This window comes from Diadema antillarum, unplaced genomic scaffold (genome assembly GCF_040938485.1).
Source record: "Diadema antillarum isolate AM-2024a unplaced genomic scaffold, OU_Dant_1.0 scf00000147, whole genome shotgun sequence".
Classification (NCBI taxonomy): Eukaryota; Metazoa; Echinodermata; class Echinoidea; order Diadematoida; family Diadematidae; genus Diadema; species Diadema antillarum.
Genome location: NW_027271036.1, coordinates 759821 through 781274, shown reverse-complemented (window position 1 = coordinate 781274; position 21454 = coordinate 759821). Strand labels below are relative to the sequence as shown.

General features: G+C 39.5%; 1 protein-coding gene across 1 annotated transcript; it reads right to left on the bottom strand.

Moving 5' to 3' along the window:
- Positions 1-521: 521 nt before the first annotated feature.
- Positions 522-20979, bottom strand: LOC139721684 (uncharacterized). The gene is made up of 17 exons (XM_071633014.1): positions 20813-20979; positions 20179-20299; positions 19291-19457; positions 18741-18870; positions 17776-17915; positions 16620-16749; positions 15365-15563; positions 14694-14839; positions 10516-10725; positions 9527-9744; positions 7887-8118; positions 7326-7599; positions 6600-6862; positions 6200-6431; positions 5318-5433; positions 1738-1914; positions 522-1499 (listed from the first exon to the last, which is right to left on the bottom strand). The coding sequence occupies exons 1-17, from the start codon at positions 20977-20979 to the stop codon at positions 522-524; spliced, it is 3900 nt and encodes a 1299-aa protein (XP_071489115.1).
- Positions 20980-21454: the final 475 nt, after the last annotated feature.

The following is a 21454-nucleotide window of genomic DNA, read 5'->3' as shown; positions in this document are numbered from 1 at the left end:
ATCACACACAAACACACGCAAACACACACAAACTGGACATGCACAAGTGCCTCCCTCAACAACAACAACAAAAAAATACTAGACATGATGAATATACAATAATGACGAAATGGCGAAGATCACGTCACTCCTAATAAAGTCCACTATTCACCCTTTTATCCATCTTTATGAAACTGTAGACGTTGTTGTTTTCAATGTGAAAACGAATATACTATGCTATTTCAGAAATTTCACAGGAAACTCGGATGATCACAAAGCATAATTTCTCAAACAAGAATTATAGATGTTTGTCAAAACACGATGTCAATCCGTGTACATGGCCCCATCTCCCTGATTTCGTAATTGTTCCTACCGCATCCCTTTTGTGTGTGCAGGGAGGTGAAATACTCACTTCCACCTCCCTTATGTGTGTCAACTCGAGAGCAAAATACACGTTAACGTGCTCTTCGTCATACACACATAGAGAAGAATTTCTCTTATTGTTTCTGAACTTCAAGGTTGACGACTAACTTTGGACGTTTTCAGATGATCAGACAAAGCGAGGATTTCTTTTGTTTCCTTCCTGACGAAGGGCGGACGTTTTTGCCCGGTGGTTGTCCACCTTTATCACTTTCTTCTTGATTTCTGTCCGTGGCTAGCTGCTCTTCAGGTTTTTCAGTGATGCATGTGTCTACTTTGTCTTCTCTGCTCTCATCTAGATGCCTGTCTTCAGCTGCTGAAGAAGGGCCTGTAACAGTCGACGGCTCTTTATGAACCAGCGCCCTCTGTTGATCGACTCCTGCCGTCGGATTGAGTTCCATCTGAACCGTTTCTCCAGACCCACTTGGCGTCTCCGCATCAGATCCGTTGAATTCTTCAGACCCACTTGGCGTCTCCGCATCAGATCCGTTGGATTCATGAGCATCTCTCTTCGTACAAATATCAGTTTTCATTTCTATGCTTCCCTCATCAAATTGATCCTCTGAATTTGAGCTCTTTCGTTCATCTTCCACTGATACCAGCTGTGATTCTGGCGTGCTGTTCTCTGGCACTGAAGAATGACTAGAGTTTTCCTCGATTATTTCCATCTGTTGAGTAAGATCTGCTTGATCTGACCTTTCCTGATTGCCCTGTATGTCCTCACTCTGTCTGCGTCTTCCTTCATCAGGCTGTTCCTCTCCACTGACAGCCTCCTGCGTCCCTTCGTCATCCTCCTGATCAGTGCTCTGGTCTGCTTCATCCCCCACTGTTTCCAGCTGGAGCGTGGGCTGGGCGTGCTCCTGGATCTTCAGCAGGAGTTCGTCGAACTTTTCGTCGTCAAAGTTGGCCTGACTCGTCTCTTTGGAGAAGTCGATGTAGAGGAGCTGAGTGAAGGTCATACTCATCGGTCCTTCCGGTGGCCATGTCATCTGTTCCATGAGTAAAGGTACGACGGGTTTCCGCAGCGCGTCGGACAGACTCACCTCACGACGACAGTTGGCGGAGAGGGCGTACTTCGGTGTGACGCAAGACACGACAACCTGGAGGTGAAACAAAAGAAAGATGATAAGAGGGGTAAGTCAATCTATAAGATGTAAAGAAATGACTGACAAGGGAAAGTATCGATGAATTGCCAATCAATGGCAACATGTGTTGTAGCTTGGTTAGACCTTACTGATAAACGGGACGTCTATCAATATCCCTGCACATTATTTTTGTTTTATAGAAATTAATTGACTCCGTCATGTCTTCAGCAACCAATTTGTTGTATGTTCTGACCTTTGCATTCCTGATGCCCTTGTCGATCTTGGAGTAGAGTGGATCCCCACCACCCATCTGGTTGATGTCCAGCCAGCAGTGGTAGCCTAAACTGGTGAGCCGTGAGAATAGTTTCTTGATTTCTGGCTGTTTGCCCCATTGATACGAGATGAAAACGGACGGATGCTCCAAAGGTTCCTGATGAATTAAAAAAAAATTGAACACAGAAAGTGAACTCGAGAAAATTACATAATTGATGTGCGCTGTAACATAATAGCAAGCAGGCTTTGGACTGAAGATCAATACCCAAACTTTCAAAGGAATAATTCCTGTAAATCAAGTTCTTTGTTGATCTATATCACATACACTTCTACTCAGTGGCGTATCTAGGGAGGGGCAAGGGGGGCACGTGCCCCGGGCGCCACTCCTTGGGGGCGCCAAAAACGAAAAAACGGAAAAAAAAAACGAAGAAGAAGAAGAAAAAAAAAAGAAGAAAAGAAAAAAACCTCGCCCGGACGAAGGGGGGGGGGGGCACAAAACCAAATCAAACAAGATAAAAACAAAAGATGATGACGTGGACAAAATGACAATGTTTATTGTGTTCACACAAGAATTGCATGTTTTGTAAGCTGAAATACAGCAATTTTCGGCTCGCTCGCTGCGCTCGCTCGCCAAAATCCATATAAAAAAAGAAGATAAGAACAAAATGTGATGATGAAGCGGACAAAATGACAATGTAGGCTTATATTGTGTTCACACATGCCATCGTTAGAAGGCAAAATGTTACACGGAGCAGCGGCTGCAATTTCTTTCGTTCTGAAGCGACCGCCGATTGGATCAAAAGAGTTCACCAACGGTTTCGAAGATACGGTGGAGGGGGGGGGGGGCGCAAAAAAAAAGCAAATCAAAAAAGATAAGAACAAAACGTAATGATGACGCAGAAATATACAAATTTCGGCTCACTCGCGCGTACTAATTTAGAGTATTTTTTTTTCAAATCCTCAGTTTGTTGGTATAAATCGTTATCTATAAGGCCGTCACTATATCTTGATTAGAATTGTAATATTAAATAAGCAAAAAAAAATGACAAGAATTCCATGTTTTGTAAGCTGAAATACAAAAATTTTCTGCTCGCTCGCTGCGCTCGCTCGCCAAAATTTATCAAAAAAAAAAGAGGATAAGAACAAAACGTGATGATGACGCGGAAAGTTAATTTCGGCTCACTCGCGCGTACTAATTTAGAGTATTTTTTTCAAATCCTCAGTTTGTTGGTATAAATCGTTATCTATAAGGCCGTCACTATATCGTGATTAGAATTGTAAGATTAAATAAGCAAAAAATGACAAGAATTCCATGTTTTGTAAGCTGAAATACAAAAATTTTCTGCTCGCTCGCCAAAATTTATCAAAAAAAATAAAAGAGATAAGAACAAAACGTGATGATGACGCCGAAATATACAAATTTCGGCTCACTCGCGCGTACTAATTTAGAGTATTTTTTCAAGTCCTCAGTTTGTTGGTATAAATCGTTATCTATAAGGCCGTTACTATATCTTGATTAGAATTGTAATATTTATTCAGCAAAAAGTGACAAGAATTCCATATTTTGTAAGCTGTAATACAAAAAAATTGTCTGCTCGCTCGCTGCGCTCGCTCGCCAAGATTTATCAAAAAAAAAGAAGAAGAAGATAAGAACAAAACGTGATGACGACGCGGAAATATACAAATTTCGGCTCACTCGCGCGTACTAATTTAGAGTATTTTTTTCAAATCCTCAGTTTGTTGGTATAAATCGTTATCTATAAGGCCGTCACTATATCTTGATTAGAATTGTAAGATTAAATAAGCAAAAAAAAATGACAAGAATTCCATGTTTTGTAAGCTGAAATACAAAAATTTTCTGCTCGCTCGCTGCGCTCGCTCGCCAAAATTTATCCAAAAAAAAAGAGAGGATAAGAACAAAACGTGATGATGACGCGGAAAGTTAATTTCGGTTCACTCGCGCGTACTAATTTAGAATATTTTTTTCAAATCCTCAGTTTGTTGGTATAAATCGTTATATTATAAGGCCGTCACTATATCGTGATTAGAATTGTAAGATTAAATAAGCAAAAAATGACAAGAATTCCATGTTTTGTAAGCTGAAATACAAAAATTTTCTGCTCGCTCGCCAAAATTTATCAAAAAAAATAAAAGAGATAAGAACAAAACGTGATGATGACGCCGAAATATACAAATTTCGGCTCACTCGCGCGTACTAATTTAGAGTATTTTTTCAAGTCCTCAGTTTGTTGGTATAAATCGTTATCTATAAGGCCGTTACTATATCTTGATTAGAATTGTAATATTTATTCAGCAAAAAGTGACAAGAATTCCATATTTTGTAAGCTGAAATACAAAAAATTGTCTGCTCGCTCGCTGCGCTCGCTCGCCAAGATTTATCCAAAAAAAAGAAAGAAGAAGAAGATAAGAACAAAACGTGATGACGACGCGGAAATATACAAATTTCGGCTCACTCGCGCGTACTAATTTAGAGTATTTTTTCAAGTCCTCAGTTTGTTGGTATAAATCGTTATCTATAAGGCCGTTACTATATCTTGATTAGAATTGTAATATTTATTAAGCAAAAAATGACAAGAATTCCATGTTGTGTAAGCTGAAATACAAAAAATTTCGGCTCGCTCGCTGCGCTCGCTCGAAAAAATGCATCAAAATTTATTACATTTGAATCACCCTCAAACATGTCAAAAGACCCCTTTTAAGTGCTTGAAAAAGCATATCATGTGGACTTTTTTAAAGTCCCTGGAGTTGGGGTTGAACACTTTTTCAGAAATTAGGGGCGCAATTTTCGCGCTTGCCCCGGGCGCCGTTTTCCCTAGATACGCCACTGCTTCTACTTCTCCTATCCGGCCTACCTCTCTCCGGATCTCTCTATTTTCCGGATGCGATCTCGGCGTGATTTTTTTTTTCAATGTAAGAATTACAGCGAAAAGGGGGATTTCAAACTCAAACAAAACTCCTACACAAACTCACATAAATTACAAAATTACATATTATTCCAAACATAATTAACATGCATTCACATCTAATTTCCATCCAAATAACATGCGTTAGACATTCAATAAAACCCCAAATCACTGCAGAACATGGACAGAAAACTTTTCGTCAAATCAGGGCACGATGCAAGCGATCGTTCATTGAGCAAATTATCAGAGAATTCTGAACGCAGACCAGCTGACGAGGACGTGACATGTTCACGCAAAATTGATACATGTACATGTAGCTACCATTGGGTAGGCAGCTGCGTGTATTAAACATCGAGTCTCCCATATCCGGCCAAATCCATTATCCGGATGAACGCCGGTCCCGACGTGTCCGGATAGGAGAGGTCGGACTGTAGTTACGAAATTTCAGATGTAAAGTGAGTTGTATCGTAGTCAAAGAACCTTTTATTTGTGGCCATGTTGATGCAAATAAAATTAAAAAGCGGCAGTTTATTGGAAAAACGTACTGAGTAATCATATAGAGAAGGAATGATTCACACAAAGTAGACATCAGCTGATAGGTGTTGTTTCCTTTCCTATTGATATCGCGTTAAGGACTTGACTCGCTATCCTTGCCTGAGGGTTAGTCTTTGGCTGGGTGTTTGATGACGTTTCTTCAACTTTCTTCACGACGGCAGGTTTGTCTTCCACCTGAGGGATCCAGTCACGGTACTCTGTACGGAGATGAAAAAGGAAAACTTAATTTCGATTTTGCATGATATTTGGTATGCAAGTCTACTCTCATAGAACATATTAAGCCCAAATCTAGTTCATGAGAATATCGCTTATGAAATGGGTGGTCGACATTAACTATTCTATACTCCATGCTCGTTAAGAAAATTATAAATTATGATGGTAATCATTGTGCTGTGTCTGTAGTAACCTAATTTATACTGTGACATGACATTTGCTCCTGCGACAATAAAAGTGCTCCCATCTTATTTTCTCCAAAGACTCAGGGTTAGGGTGGGGTTCGTGATAGGGTTTTAGGTGTAGTTTGATGTGAGGATTAGAATAAAGGTTAGGGTTATGTTTGTAGGTAGAATTTATGTTCGGCTTATCGTGCAGATATTTTATTAGAGCAGTTTTGTCGCAGGAGCAAATGTCACGGAACCAATTTGTACATATGAGTCTGGACTGCCAAGGTGCAAAATAGTCATCTCGGTAGCTACGGTCTTTTGAACAACAACCCCGACATAAATGAATGAAGTCATAACCACTCTTGCTGCGATTACATAATAATTGATAATAAAGAAAAAAATACAAACGCAAACGATGCTGAAATACAATAAGTTACTCTATGATAATGGTAGCAGAGAAAGAGAGAAAGAGAAGGAAAAAGCATTAAAGAAACACAAATAGTTATGTGTGTGTGCGTGAGTGGGTATGCAGGTTTGAATCGAAGCTCACTCATCAACGCGGATGAGAAACAACGCTCACCTTCGGTCACCATGCTTTCGTCTGGGTTGACGTGATACGAGATTTGTCCCAGGAGCTCAGAGAACTTGGCGTCATCCCAAAACTTCTCTCCCCTCACGTACTCCTTCTCGTTGTAGAACTGGATGTAAAGAAGCTGAGCGAAGAGCATACTCATTGCGCCCTCTGGGGGCCAAGGAGTCCGATCGATGAGAATCGGTATGATTGGTTTGTTGAGCAGGTTGGCAAGGTTTACCTTGTCAGAAAATGGGTAGAAGAAGAATATTGATTCAGAGAGTGGTCAGTGGACTTGTACGAGTGATGAATGCACATTTCTGTTCCAAGTTTTTGATGAGATTACAATCTGTTCGGCATTTATGAATACTATTAGACGAATAAACCTTGACATACTAGGATTTCTTACCTCCTTGTTGCAGTTCTCCGAACCAGAGTACTTCTCTGTCACCATACAGAGGACCACTTTGGCGGATCGCATCCCCTGACTGATGCGAGCAAAGAGCTGGTCTCCTCCTCCCATCTGGCCGATGTCCATCCAGCAGGGGAATCCTGCCATCTCTAGATGTTTTCTGATGGCTTTCACCTCGGCCTGGTGGTCCCACTGGTAGCTGAGAAAGATGGTAGGCGGCTTCTCGGAGTCGTCGGACGGGGCTTGAGGAACCAGCAGTTCTGTCAGGGTCCATGAGTGGAGAACAATAGACATACAACGCATAATTGTTGTAAGGAAACACCGACAGCACCGTTTAGAAAGAAAAGACGTCTTGCCAAATGTGCTCCTATACAGCAATGGTCATGCAGATAATCACTCTTACATCTTTGCTCAAAAAATAACTATAATTATCTTTCTTTGAACATAATGGCATTGTTGAAGACGTTCCTTCCCTGAGAAAATTCCCACATAACGTCTTCTTGGAATAACGCCGATGAATCAAGAGCAGATCTTCGAGACGATCATGTACAAAGAGCCGCATGCGTTATTACAACCTTTACAGATTATGTGTCAACTTCCAGAAATGAGAAGTACTACCTTGAATTGAAATGACTCGGAGAATGGCTCTAATTGTCGCTCTTCGTGAGATTGAATCTAAATAACTACATCAACGCTTTCTACCACAGGATTGTATCACTTTACCTGCTTCCTCCAGAGACTGTGTTATGATCTCCGCGGCGTCTGTTCGTCCCATGTCTTCCAGAGCACTCAAGATGGCGTACGTGGCGTCACTACTCTTGTGTGTGGTATACCATTCGGCCAAGATAGCCATTGTCGGATCGGGGGACAGGGCCCAGTTACGGATATCCTCACCCGAGTATCCGAGTCGAACTGCAAGAAACCGCCAGTCATGCTCATGCTCCGGGTTGAGGAGTTTGGATACATCGCGGGACCACTTTGGCGCGTTGGTGATCGTCTGAAAAAAAAGTAATCATGTTTGGATGATGTGGTATAAGAGTTTCCGAATATTCGCTTTCAATCAATCAAAACTTTCAACTATGAAAATGTTTGTCATCATTGTTTACTGTTTTGTGAGTTTGATTGCAGGCTAACTTCCGTGATCATGCAGATATTGAGCTCCTGCTGCATTTCTAATCCACTTGCGTTCTTTACCTACAGACAGTATACTCGGAACCTATCAGAGGATTCATTTGTCTATTGATCCTTGTGGATTTCTCAGTCCCAATGATCAGGCATACTTACTTTGCGATCGATCTCTTCGACTTTCTCGACCGTTTCGTCGACGACCTCCTTCAGTTCCTCCAGCTTCTCTCCCTGTTCGTGGACCTCGTTCTTTACGTTCTCGATGTCGTCACCCTGCTGCTTCACCGTTTCGTCCAGTACCTTGACGTCGTTTTCCGTGTTCGTTACACGTGAATCCAGCTTGTCGATGTCCTCTCGCTGCTCGGTAACATTTTCGCTGAGCCCATGCAGGCTACAGAAACAAGGTGAATATCACATAAAACAGATACACGAGCAGAGCCATGACGAATCGCACGCGAGAGGGAGTGAATTTACAATCTGTTCTATACCTAACAAAATAAGCTACACACAGCACCCGCACAGACACAAGTAAACGCATCTAAAAATACTATGACAGACTAAATCTCATTCAGTAATTTTGCTGTCTTGTAAATTTGTTCGCTGCCAATTCTTAAAAAAAAATTCTTTTAACCTAAACCTGTGTTGATTTTACTAATACAATGTCCTTATAATACATGCAATGTCATTTTTACATAGATTGACATTCAATTAACGTAAAGTTACCATTAAGATTCATGAACAAAACGAAATGACAAGACTTTATAAAAGTGGTAATTACACAAAAATTACAGCAAATTAGATACGGAAAATTTCACATGTCAAACAGAATGTCCACTATTGAAATGACTGAAAATCTGAAAATCGAATATTTGACCGAAAATTGGGATATACGACGGTTTGGATGACCGCCGAATAATTTTCATGGAACCGTTTAGTATAGTTGAGTGACCCGCACCTCGTCATAGTTAATGTTTATGCATGTTTAAATCACATTTCGTCACTGAAATTCGAAATCCCACTCACGTACAGGAAAAATGCTGAAAATTTCAATAGAACCACAAGTTCAGTGATCGATACCGGAAATTTGTAGCTATCGTCGTCAAACGCGAACGATACGGAATATTGTGCGCTGAGGAAGGGGCTCGCACCTCGTCACCACGCACCCCCATAGACAAAGCACGTAAAAGACATTTGCGGGTGACCGTGATGCTCCCATAGACAAAGCACGTAAAAGGCGCGTGCGTGTGACCGTGATGATACTTATAACACGTATTCCGAATATAGATTTAAGATTTTCACAAAAAAATGTTCGGTTTTCAACTCAGTTTGCTTGGTTGTGGTAGCCCTGCAAAGTTTCAAGCGTGCTGAACACAGTCCAGGGCCCTGTTTCATAAAGCTGTTCGTAAAGTTACGAACAACTTACGAGCGACTGGTGATCACTTCTTGTGCTGAATTATGGAAATTCTGATAAGTATAGCACATCAGAAGTGATCATCAGTCGCTCGTAAGTTGTTCGTAACTTTACGAACAGCTTTATGAAACACCACCTGGGCGTACATTTTTGTTCAGTGCGCTTGTTGCAGTTTTACGCGGGGTGACGGTATTTGGGCCTGACGAGGTGCGGGCACCTCACTATACTTACATCCACCGTGCCATCAGTATCATAATCATATTTCCTTTAAAGTTCACAACACAAGTCCAAGTGTACCTATAGTTCGTTACTAAAAAGTCGTGATATCACACTGCGGTTCAGCATAAGTCATGGTTGATTAGCCACAACTGATATAAAAGTGACGTACGTGATGTCGTCCAGGAAATCCAGCATCATCTGTACGACTTCCGGTATACCTGACTGGGGGTAGGTCTTCAGTTTCTCGATCTCTGGTCGATATGGCTCCAGGGACGTCTTATACGCCTGACCCAGCCGCTTGGCTTCCATTAGGATCACACCAGTCCACATCGGGTTGGCGTCAGGCAACCTCCCGAAGAGAATCTGAAGACATTGGTCCGCTTGTTGCTGCACAAGATTGCAATCAGTGGTAACCAAAAATGAGCTCACAATTTTCTTTTTTTTTTGTCCAGGAATTTCTTCAAGAAGCGATGCAGCAATGAAAGTCATATTCAAATAATTTTATTCTCATCATTACCACTTGATCAAGAAACAGACAATATAGTACAACAGTACAAAATACAATAAAAAAATTACGTCTAAGAATGACAGTATGTCTTCAGATTAAAAGGGGGGAAATGAACATCAACCAGAACTATTCTTGTTTGAGAGAATGGATTATTATTCGGTTTGGTTTTGTTCGTTTAAATTCCTATGCTAGCCATGCAGAAGAGGAGATCGTTGTTCCAGGAGTGCATTTTCATTTACACAACAGCAGATTACCTTTATCATCACCACCTCAATATTGTGAGTCATTCGAGAAGTACATACCCTAAAACAATGATGTTCTGACTTTCAATTTCGGGGGAAGCCGATTATTTATCGATCAAAATTCAAGCGTAATCTCATCAATCTATTTCATGGTCTTGGTACCGAGGCGACGAGGAACAAAGAACACATTTAAAATCTAAGTCATTTCTGCATCAAACATTTTCTTCTTTCTTTTTTTAAGTTACGAATGAACTGAGACTTCTCTCACGTCCGTATGATTATAAACGAGAGTTTCCCCATAATTTGCTGATTTTTTTTTTCATTCGTTCATGCACAAACACTTCAATTGCAGACGTTTCAGAAGGCACCTGTTTGTAAGGATAATGTGTATACTCTTTCACTGATTACCTTACTGACACGGCCAATGTTCGCTATCATTTTGGATGCTGACGTCACTGTCATTGGTAATTTTTCCCATGTCTTCAGACAGAAGTCCAGGTGTTTGACGAACCTCTCTGGGCAGTGGACCGAGAGCTGGGCAAGGGTCATGAAGCTGATTGGAGTTAGGGTCAAGTCGCTGATGTCGTCGATCATGTCGTCAACGTGGTCTTCCAGGGCCTGGACATTTCACAAGGACGTTAACAGAGAACGCAAATGATAATAATGATATCATAAACATCATTAATACACATCATTAATAGAGCCCTGATTACTAAAGTTTCTAAGCGCTAAGCGTCTTGTAATTGAGAAAAATTAGAAAGGAGAAATTAAGCCATGAAGTAAAGAGTAAGATGGAACAAAATACATAATACACATTACAAACATTGTAAATTATAACTCAAGGAACAAACATAACTTATATATAATAAAAAATACAAATTACAGATCATGAGTGAACAGATAAGTTTTGAGTAATATTCTGAAAGAGTCTACTATAAGGGCTTCGCGGACGTGGATTGGTAAGTTGTTCCAGAGTGTAGGTGCGATAGCGCTGAAGGCGCGGTCACCATAATCAAATCAAATCAAATCAGAATACATTAGTTTCTTTTTCTCTCGAAAGAATTCCGAACAAGACTCGTATGATTATTCGTTGTCATGCTAATGGTGCCTTTCCCTGTGTTGAACCACTCAACAAAGAAATTCAACAATTAGAAGTTAGTATGGTTAATTGCATTCATGAATGCATAGAGATTCACGGGGTTGTAGTGGGCCGCAAGTATCTGTGATTTTGATGATTAGATTGGCCATTCACCGTCATTAGCTATACAATCCAAACGCTGAGTAGAATTCGGCCGAGAGTGCGAGTGTAAAACTGTACTATGATACTGTGAGACTCGAGCTACAGTATGATGCGGTTATTCGCACTCTTGTATAATGCTTCATTCAAGCTCACTGCAGTTTTTTCAAAGCAGGCCTACTCTCCCCTACCGCACTACCACACTACTTCTAACTAAAATGACTATGAAACGAATACATATTTTAATTCTCTAGAATAATTAAAGATCCATCTGAAAGGCATGAAACATAGAAATGTGATATAGAACTTCAAAAGTGCAGAGGAAAATACGCGAAACGTGCAGAATAACAATCATCATCAGGCCCGTAGCCAGGGGGGGTGCGTCGGGTGCGTACGCACCCCCCCAAATTCTGAAAGGTCCACTTTTTCATAATAACGGTTTTTAGCAATTCTCAAGATAACAATCCAAATAAATATAAAGACACATTATATGCTACGTGAATGTGGAAGAGTACGTTTAACAATGTTAAAAATAATTGTACGAAACCCTTTTGTTGTATGAACCATCTGATCGTCCCCATGCACACAAACACAAATGTTATGTATCAATTTGTGCGAGCTATTATTATATTGGCACTGCATGCCATGGCCCTTGGCGCGTGTGACCGGTGTTTTTTTTTTTCCACTGGCCGCCCGGTACGTGCGATTCGTGGATGACATTGAGGTTGACACTTGCATTTTTTCACAGGAACAGAGGTAAGTGGATGAAAATCTAATAGCCTCAAGTTTACATATATGATAAAAATTAAAGAAATTTCCTCGAAATTACTATAATCGAAAACCTGAGACATTTTATATCTACGTCTCACAAAGATATAGTACATGTATATATAAGTACATGTTGGCATGATAATGCCTGGGGATAGATTATTATGTCAACTATTTTCCATTATGAATGCATGCTCCAATCAAATTGTGAAAAGGTGGTCATGAATTAGCATTTCTTACGAACGATCAGGAGAGACAAAACAAAATGAAAGGCCTGTCTTACTCCAGTTCTCTTGTAACACTCATTGGGCCATTATGCATGCCTAACGAATTATGATATGACGTCAACTCATTTTAGTTGTATTTCATTTAAATGTAATGGGTAAGAGGGTATGAGAGAGAATGGAAAGTGCTGAGCTATGAAGTAAAATGGTAAAGTAAAAAGTTTGTCAGATAGTATTACAAAAGCCTGAATATTGCAAGAGCTCCGGAGTAAAAACAGTCAGTGAAAACCCCTATGTATGATAGCATTGTGAGAGCGTTAGACTGCATTGTGACGCATCGTTATTTAATTTACATTCTTTATTGATATATTTTCATAAATATCTCAGGTAATGAGTCGGATTGGATTACAATTCTCACTTACAGCTTGGTAGAAGTCTGAGTCAACAGTATCACACAGTACTTCAAGACGTATTATAGTACAAACGATTTCTTGAGCCTGCAACGTTTCAGGCTCTGTTCTGGATACGGCGGTAGAAACTCATTCTTTTTTGTTGTTTATTTTATCATTATTTACTAATCTCTTTTCTAACTTACAGGTAGCGGATTTCTTTGCAGGCCAAATTCGGAAATGTAGTGTTGATTATTACTTATACATTTTCTCATGTTGTGACAGTTCTATTGGTTCTCATTTTAAAGTGAGCCGAAACCTAAGAACATTTTCACTTATAATTTCCAAAGAGTATTATGCAGGCACGCAAACTCATTTTAGTTGTATTTCATTTAAATGTAATGGGTAAGAGGGTATGAGAGAGAATGGAAAGTGCTGAGCTATGAAGTAAAATGGTAAAGTAAAAAGTTTGTCAGATAGTATTACAAAAGAAACTCATTCTTTTTTGTTTGTTTATTTTATCGTTATTTACTTATCTCTCTTCTAACTTAAAGGTAGTGGATCTCTTTGCAGCCCAAATTCGAAAATGCCTAGAGACAGCTAGTAACCAAATATGCTACTATAATCTAATAAATAAGAAATAACCATTCCAGTATGTATCTTAGTGTGCACAGTAAGACAGATCAAATCAAATAGGAAAACATCTGAGCACTAAGCCTGAGGTCTGAATTTGCACTCAACTTCTTCCAATGGCTAACGGATGTTCAATTTTTGAATTTCACTGACCTCCAAATTTCACAAAGAAAACCTTCTTAGCATGATGGTTAATATGACATTTGACTGATATTGGAGATGTTTGCGAATCGGATCTACTACCTTTAATATTATTAAATCTAAAATGATTATTTGAAAGTTCGGAAATGCTGGAAATATCCTACCACAAGGAGGCAAAATATAAATGGTTCACATTTACAATTCATTTTGTTTTAAAAATTTTCTTATTTATTTTAGTTTTTGACAAACTCGCATACCAACGGCTGATATACTGTATAGTAAAGTGAATGTTTCATCTTCCAAACAGCATCCAATGGGATGGGATGACCATACTCGCTAAAGAAAACGCGTAATAGGGGTCGTTTTTTCTCACGGATTAGATGGAAAGTGTGATGTACGAGCGTATATAATCAAAGGGTATCAAAAAGGCCGAAATTTGGGAAAATGGTATATTGTTCAATCATGATGAAGTACTTCTTTAGGGTGCAGGAAACATTTAAGGAATACTTGTTTTTAAGGCCCAAAAAAATCATATGATCATTACTCGTTTAGGGGCCATTTTGAAAGTCCATGTATGAGCATGGTGTCCACCTTTTAATTGTCGCTACCCCTCCCGGGACAGTATCAAAGGACCGTTTTGTTATTAACGCAATCCCCCCTTCCTTTAAAAATCCTGGCTTCAGGCCTGCTAACGCGGGTATACAATAGAAAAAATAAAAGTTAAAACAACACCAGGAAAATCACTATTCTCAATTTTGCGGCGCGCTACGCGCGCAGAGTCTCGAACACAATTAAACTTTGCAACTTCCTGGCAAAATGAGTTTTTACTATTTCCTAGATGAAATACCGTAATGCGATTGCATGCAACAGACAAAAATACAAATTTCCTCGAGACTTTAAAACGTCATTAAAACAGTCAAAATTCACAATTTGCGGCGCGCTTCGCGCGCAAATTCTTATACAACTTTTGTAGTTCGGTCGTCCAAAGAATATATATATATATATATATATATATATATATATATATATAATTGTGTGTGTGTGTGTGTGTGTGTGTGTGTGTCATCATTGGTATTGGTACCGAAGGTCCGTTTTTTTAGTGACCGCACCCCCCCTTGAAAAATCCTGGCTACGGGCCTGATCATGGATAATCAGTGGGGGGGGGGGGGGATGGCGGGCTTGCGGGGTACATACTTCCGGACTCTGTTGAACCACGTCATTGAAGAGCATGTAAATGGAGACCTTCTCTTGATTGGTCAGATCATCCAGGAGGTCAATGAGACGGTCCAGTTGAGACATTATCACTTCCGGGTTATATTGGTATATTCCCTTAAAGGCGCCTGCGAGTTCAGTGAGAAGATGTGTGGTAAAGTAAAGGTAAGTTGTAATTCGGCCATCAAGGGTATACATGCACACTCTGATAATACGCGATACACATAATACTTGGTTGTCCTAGGTCTCAACTCTCATGGGCGCATGGTACATGTATTACTAATCGCTTCTGGAAAGAAATGATGCGAATACCAATATCACTTTGATGCAAATACCCCTTTGGCCCTGGATGAGTGCAGAGAAGGAAAAGAATTGCCGTACATGGCACATCTCGAATCATCAGTATGATAATTATTTGTATAGGCTAGGCATATTGTTATTTTAATCTACTTTATAGTAATTGAAAATAGCATTTTCCAAATCGTTAGTATTGACAACATCGCTTATTACTATATAGTATTACGCTGCGTTGCAGATGAAAGTTTACTGGGCTTTTAGTCTGCCTCAAAAATTCTAAGAGATTCTGAAACCCAGTGGCACTGCGTTAACCAGGTTCATGCTCTAATGTACCAGTTTACCGGGTTTTCACTCACATCCAATAGACGATCGTTCGCATCGGCCGTCAACGAAGGCTTCTACAATTTCTTTGCCGTAGGGGGCGAGCATCTCTCCGTGCTGAAAGAGATGTGATACGAGGAACCCGACGCTTCGTCTGATATCGGACAGTTCACTGGACAGCAAACTCATGGCGTAGGGAAACAAATCCTTGATCACCTTTGGCTTGCCGCTGTTCTGGAGAAATATAACCACGAAATATTGATGATATTGTCATGAAATCAATCTTGAATGATATATCTGTTTGTTATCACTAGGGGCCTAACGTGGAAAGGCGTTAAATGACTTTAATTAAGTTTTACTTTAAGATAGAGACATTTTCTACGTTGCCTTTTTATGTTTTTTTTTCCAGAACTTAAGTATTACATTTTTAAGTTCTTAGTAGAAAGTTACTATTCAGGAAATATCCAGGGTATCAATCACATTGTTATCTAATCAAAACGTCATAAAAATCACCAATTTGCATCATGACACACCACGAATCATTTGGTAGCTTTGCGCTATATTTATAATTGAGACTACGAAAAAAACCAACAACACAAAAAACACTCCACTACCGTACTGTACCTATCAAATACGACTGCACTACTCACTACTGTGCAATACTACGTGCAAACTTAAGACTATACACTGCTGTACTGATACGATGAACAAAGACTATAGTACTTGCGCTATCCATTATGACTGTAAGACTATACTGCTGTACCAAACTATAAATTAAGACTGAACTACTGAATTAAGATGAACAGATGCAAACTCCCTTCGAAGAGGCAATGTTATAAGAGAGAGCATAAGATACTTTGTTTACCCGTCAACTTGTTGGATTGACTTTACGTGTTTATCTTACTTTAGCCCTGCGTAATTAATATTTTCAACAAAATCATCCACTTACATATAGACTTCTTTCATACTCATGCTAAACGAGAACAAAATACATAGCTAACGCGCAGATGAGATTATTTTGTTTAGAATGCATTGGAATGTATTTGATGATAACAAATTAAGTACGCAGCAAAAAGACATAACTTTCAAGTTCAGAAGAAAAAGAGATCTAACTACGTATATACTTTGTAACGTCAACGCATGGATAAAAAAGAGCTTTTTTAAGGCACAGGACGGCGTGTATAAGAATGGCTCATCAAATATCAAAATTACAATAAAACTATACGGCAAACATTCAGTCAGCCCATAACCAACAGAAATGAACTTCATAGTTAAGACTATTCCACAAACCTTTAGAATGAAGTTGTTGAGGATATTATACACAATTTTCCCGTAGGTTGAGAAAGGTCGCTCGTCGCCTTCTAGCTCGTGTTGAAGACAGAATTCCATGATGGCTTTCAAGTGTTCCGTGCTAGACTTCCTACGGATGAGAAGACGGTGACAGATACTTGGTGGCAGATATGTTCGCTTTGTCATATGAATTTAAATTTTTGAAAGCAGTAGCCAAATAACAGAAACAATAGAAATATATTGTATATAACCCAGTTGTCAAATGCGTTATACATCTTGCATTTTAAAGAAAAGAAGCATTATAATGATGATATTGATAATAATGATAATAATAGCAATGATGATGATAATAATGATAATAACAACAATGATAACGATGATATACGATTTTTCATTCAATATTGTATTGTTTCCAGACTCATCCTTAAAGAAGAAGAAAAAAATTAACCATAAAATTCGTCATTTGCCTACGCATTTTGGTCATGCATTTTTTGCACATTGATTAAAGAAGTTAACGCTTTTGTCATTCAAATTAAAAAGGCAGAGGGGAGCATTCAAATTTGCCACCGACACCGGAAAGGATTCAGAGTCCCACACGGGCATTCGAATGCTGTAAACCCATTCAATTTCGCATGCATTTTCGGTACAAAGTAGTTTACTTTTTACTTATGATTATCATCGCCATCATCACTCTCCTCTGCACGCTCGATGCAGGCGCTCGCTTCACGGGCTTTGAAACATCGTAAAATCATTTTTTTTTCTAAGTCTCGTCGGTAAAATCGGAGGAAAGAAAGGACATCGAGACACTCTATAACGAGAATCTATGTCAACTTCAAAACATACTATAGTAGGACCTACGTCACGAATAGAATCACCAATACTTACAGAAGTTTTGAAAATAAGTTTTGTGTTACTTGGATTATGACGACACAAAACGATTTCACTTGTTGAAATTGAAACTTATCGCTTCTTTTGCGCTTATGACGTCATTTGCGCTGATCTGCCAATTAAAACTAAAGGCTCTCGCGATATAACTTTGATCAACATTTTGGCTAGTTTGGTATCAGTATGTTGCTTGAATGTGTGTATATATGTATGTATGTGTGTGTGTGTGTGTGTGTGTGTGTTTTAGTAAGCGAGTGATTTAAATGTATACCCTGTGACTTCCATCATGCCGTGTCTGGTGACGTAATCAGCGACGTTCATGTGATCGAAATTTTGAGCGAAGTTGGCGGATTTCCCTCGGATCCATCGATTGAATTCTTCCAGAACGGCTGGCATCTGTTTCTCGCATCCCTATAAGGAAACAAGTGAAGACTGACCTTTGACATTTGTCACAGCTAGTGACAAAATAGTGACTATTATTAATAATGGCATTGATAGTCCAGATAACAACTATTGTGATGACGTCACATGACGACAATGGGGATAATAACGACAGTATTAGTAATGGTTACCATGCATTGCCATTAACATACCAATAACATAAGTTATTACTAATTTTAACAGAGATGATGATGATGAGTACAACAAAACAATGATAACATCTTTACTGATTATCCACAAGTAGCTACAATAATCAGAAAAAAAATATTAGCAATAAGAATGGTGCTAATCAACACATGCAGTATCATTGTTATTCTTATCAGTTCATGTATCACTACTGCCTAGTATTGTTATCATTATTCAATTATTACTCTGTATGATGAAAGGACAATACTAGTATCTCTCAGTATCTCTAAATAACTCAGCAATAAGAATTCCTAATCTTTACATCGCATCTAAGAAAAGTTGTACATAGATTTATTAACTGAACATAAAGTAATGAGAGCAAAGCGTCACAGGAGGAACGCTACGATCTCTTTGTCTCTTTAATGGTAATGATATGACGGTCACTTGTGGTCTTTCGGCTTTAAATTTCAGAGGAGAAATTAATTGATGAAGCTGAAGGTTTTGAAAGGGGAAACACCCGAATTTTGTTTTTAGAGAGAACAGATTCAAAGGACATAGTGGAAGAAGGACAATCAGGATAGAGGGCGCTCAAAGAAGCCAAACAAACAAACAAACAAACAAACAAACAGACGGACAGACAGACAAACAAACACCAAAACAGCGTATTACCTCCCAGCTGATGTCGCTGGCTTCGAGAACAGCATAGGCAACTACCATGTGCATTGGGGTGGCGCTCTTTAAACATGACGTCACGAGGGACGCGAAATGACCGTTGACCTTCCTCATGATCTTGTCACGACTGAAAAATAAAAACCCATAAATACGGTATACCTATCAAGAATTAGAGGTAAATCAGAATGATCATGAACGGACCCTCGGATCAATTGTTGCCTGTAGTGTCAACAATGATTTTTATGGGGGCATATTTATTTAAAACAAATTTTGACTCATTAATGTGAAGAAAATCAGTCACGGGGGGTGCAGTAAGGAGAAAAGTTTATGAAACGACATCAAATATTGCATCAAATATAGCTACAGTGTATGAACTCTGTGCGGTGAGATATTTGATATCATAACGGAGATACAGTGAAATCGGAGATATAGTGAAAACGAAATTGCACGCCGTTTGAACCTTAAGGTAATTCTTTATCTTCTTGGATTTCTTTCTTGCCATTTCATCGTCTCACTTTTTAGCCTCACCACACCCTGGCATGCTCACCTGCAAGCTTCGATCATGGTCGATATGGCTCTAACGAGGGCTCTTCCTAAGTGTGACCCAGAGAGGCGGTTCTTATGCCACTTCCACTCGTTCTTGGTCTCATGGTGCATCCACCTGATTGGTTCCTGCAAGACCTGACAAATTCTCTGAATCCCATCTTCGTGGCCCTAATGAAGACAAAAAGGGGGCGCTGAGAAGAGTGGCTTGACCAATTGGCATGTCAACTTTTTCATTTCTTTTTTTTTCTCACTATGGTGAGGATTAACAGTCTTACCTAAAAGTAACAAAGCTGGTAGGGATAGAACAACTACATTTCTCATGTTTGCTTTAATAAGTGCATGGATATCATCTAACAAGCAAAATGGATGATCTTTTATGAAAGTTGCAAAGGAAAAACCGGAATTGTAAAGTTATGCATCAATACTGAAATCGCTTGCAAACCACATAACTCATTTTTTTTTAAAACATACAATGTCATTGAAATCCGGTATCTCGTTGATGATGTAGCAACTATACAAACCCTCTATTGTTACAGCAATTACCGACCACATGTACAGGTGGTACAACCTTACAATCAGTTTTTGCTGTGATAATTATAATTTATACCTCTCCAGTGCAGTGCAAATTTGAGCGCATAGTTAACTGGGATGCTTGTCATTATCACCCCGTCCAGAGCCTTGATTATTATTAAAACATGTGAAACTTTAAATTTCCATGATTTTCTTGTAACATCATGTCCGATGTTGACGAAAAGAAGCATCAAGAGTATTTGCTTGGGAAGAGAAAGTTGAACGTCACCCATCATAATGACCTGCTACAACATCATGAATTATCTTATCATTCTTTGATTTGATCTCATTAAAGAAACAAATACGTTGCCATAGTTACCTTCCAACTGACGAGTTTTTTCTCTCTCAGGACATCATAGGCCAGGTCGTAGTAAACCATGGCCTTGGTTTCAAAACACGCAACACAGAGACCAACCAGTAGAGGTTCGTGCTGGTTCTTCCTGTAATGGAAATGGTGTTTGTGGATGTTGCGGCGGAGGGGGGGGGGGTGGGAGGAAGGGGCATGATGATACCGTATTACAATTATGATGAGATCTTTGCTCATACTTTTATTTTTATTACTCTTATCGCCAGTCGCAGTTTTCATCTGCGCTTTCGAACGAGTCGTTGACAAAACGGTTACTTAGCATAGGATTTGGGGTAGGACCTATACTTTGCAGGATGAGGATTCCTATATATACGGACCATTTGGCAAAGTTACGAGGGAAGTATTAGCAGAGGGAAGTATACTTGGTAAAGATTGCTAGGTCATGATTACTAGGTATTCGGTGATTTTGGAGTGTTGAATGTTATTGTATTATCTTGTGGTACTTGAAACTTATTACTAAAGAGCATGATATTTCTCTTTTCTTTTTGCCTATGATACTGATTAAGGCCATATCCTTTGTTGTACGCATTATACACATAGTATGTGTGCGATTTTGCTCAATAAAGAAACTTTTGAAAATTCTCACCGGTCTTTCGCATACTTCAGAAGACTGTCCCTGATGGCATATTGACACGTTTCCCAGAATTCCTCTCTCCCGCCTCCATCTTGTCTCATTTGTTCAATCGCCCGCGGGATGTGTCTCTCGAGGTCTTCAGGTGAGTCGCGGAACTCTTCGGCCAGAGCCACGGACATGGCGCTCTATATCCAGTTCCTGCTTCCGCCACAAGTTCGTCTGCCATGCATAATGAGACATGTGTTCCAATAATCTTAGTTGTGATATGCACGATTGCTCATCATGAGTGTCAAAAAGGGAAAAGGTTTGAATATGAATCGGTATAGATGAATCCAACTTCAGAGCTCTGTAACTTACGGCAGCCATAACTGGAGGGCTTCCAAAGAAGAACAAAAGACTTTTCAATGGGGTATGTAATGAGCCAGGTGCGTTGCTAAGTGCATGCATACATTACGTTTTGTTCGGCATACTTGAAGCCCTCAGTTTGAAATTACCATAAAGAAACAGTACCCAAACCGAATTGGTCTATTTCGAGAGAAACTGAGTAATACTTGTTAGGATCCCACAGATTACGCGCCGTCTTTTTATTGAGCCCTAATAAAACTTTCCTCAAAGAAACGTGAATAGGACCACATGCATGTGAAGCTTTGTTAT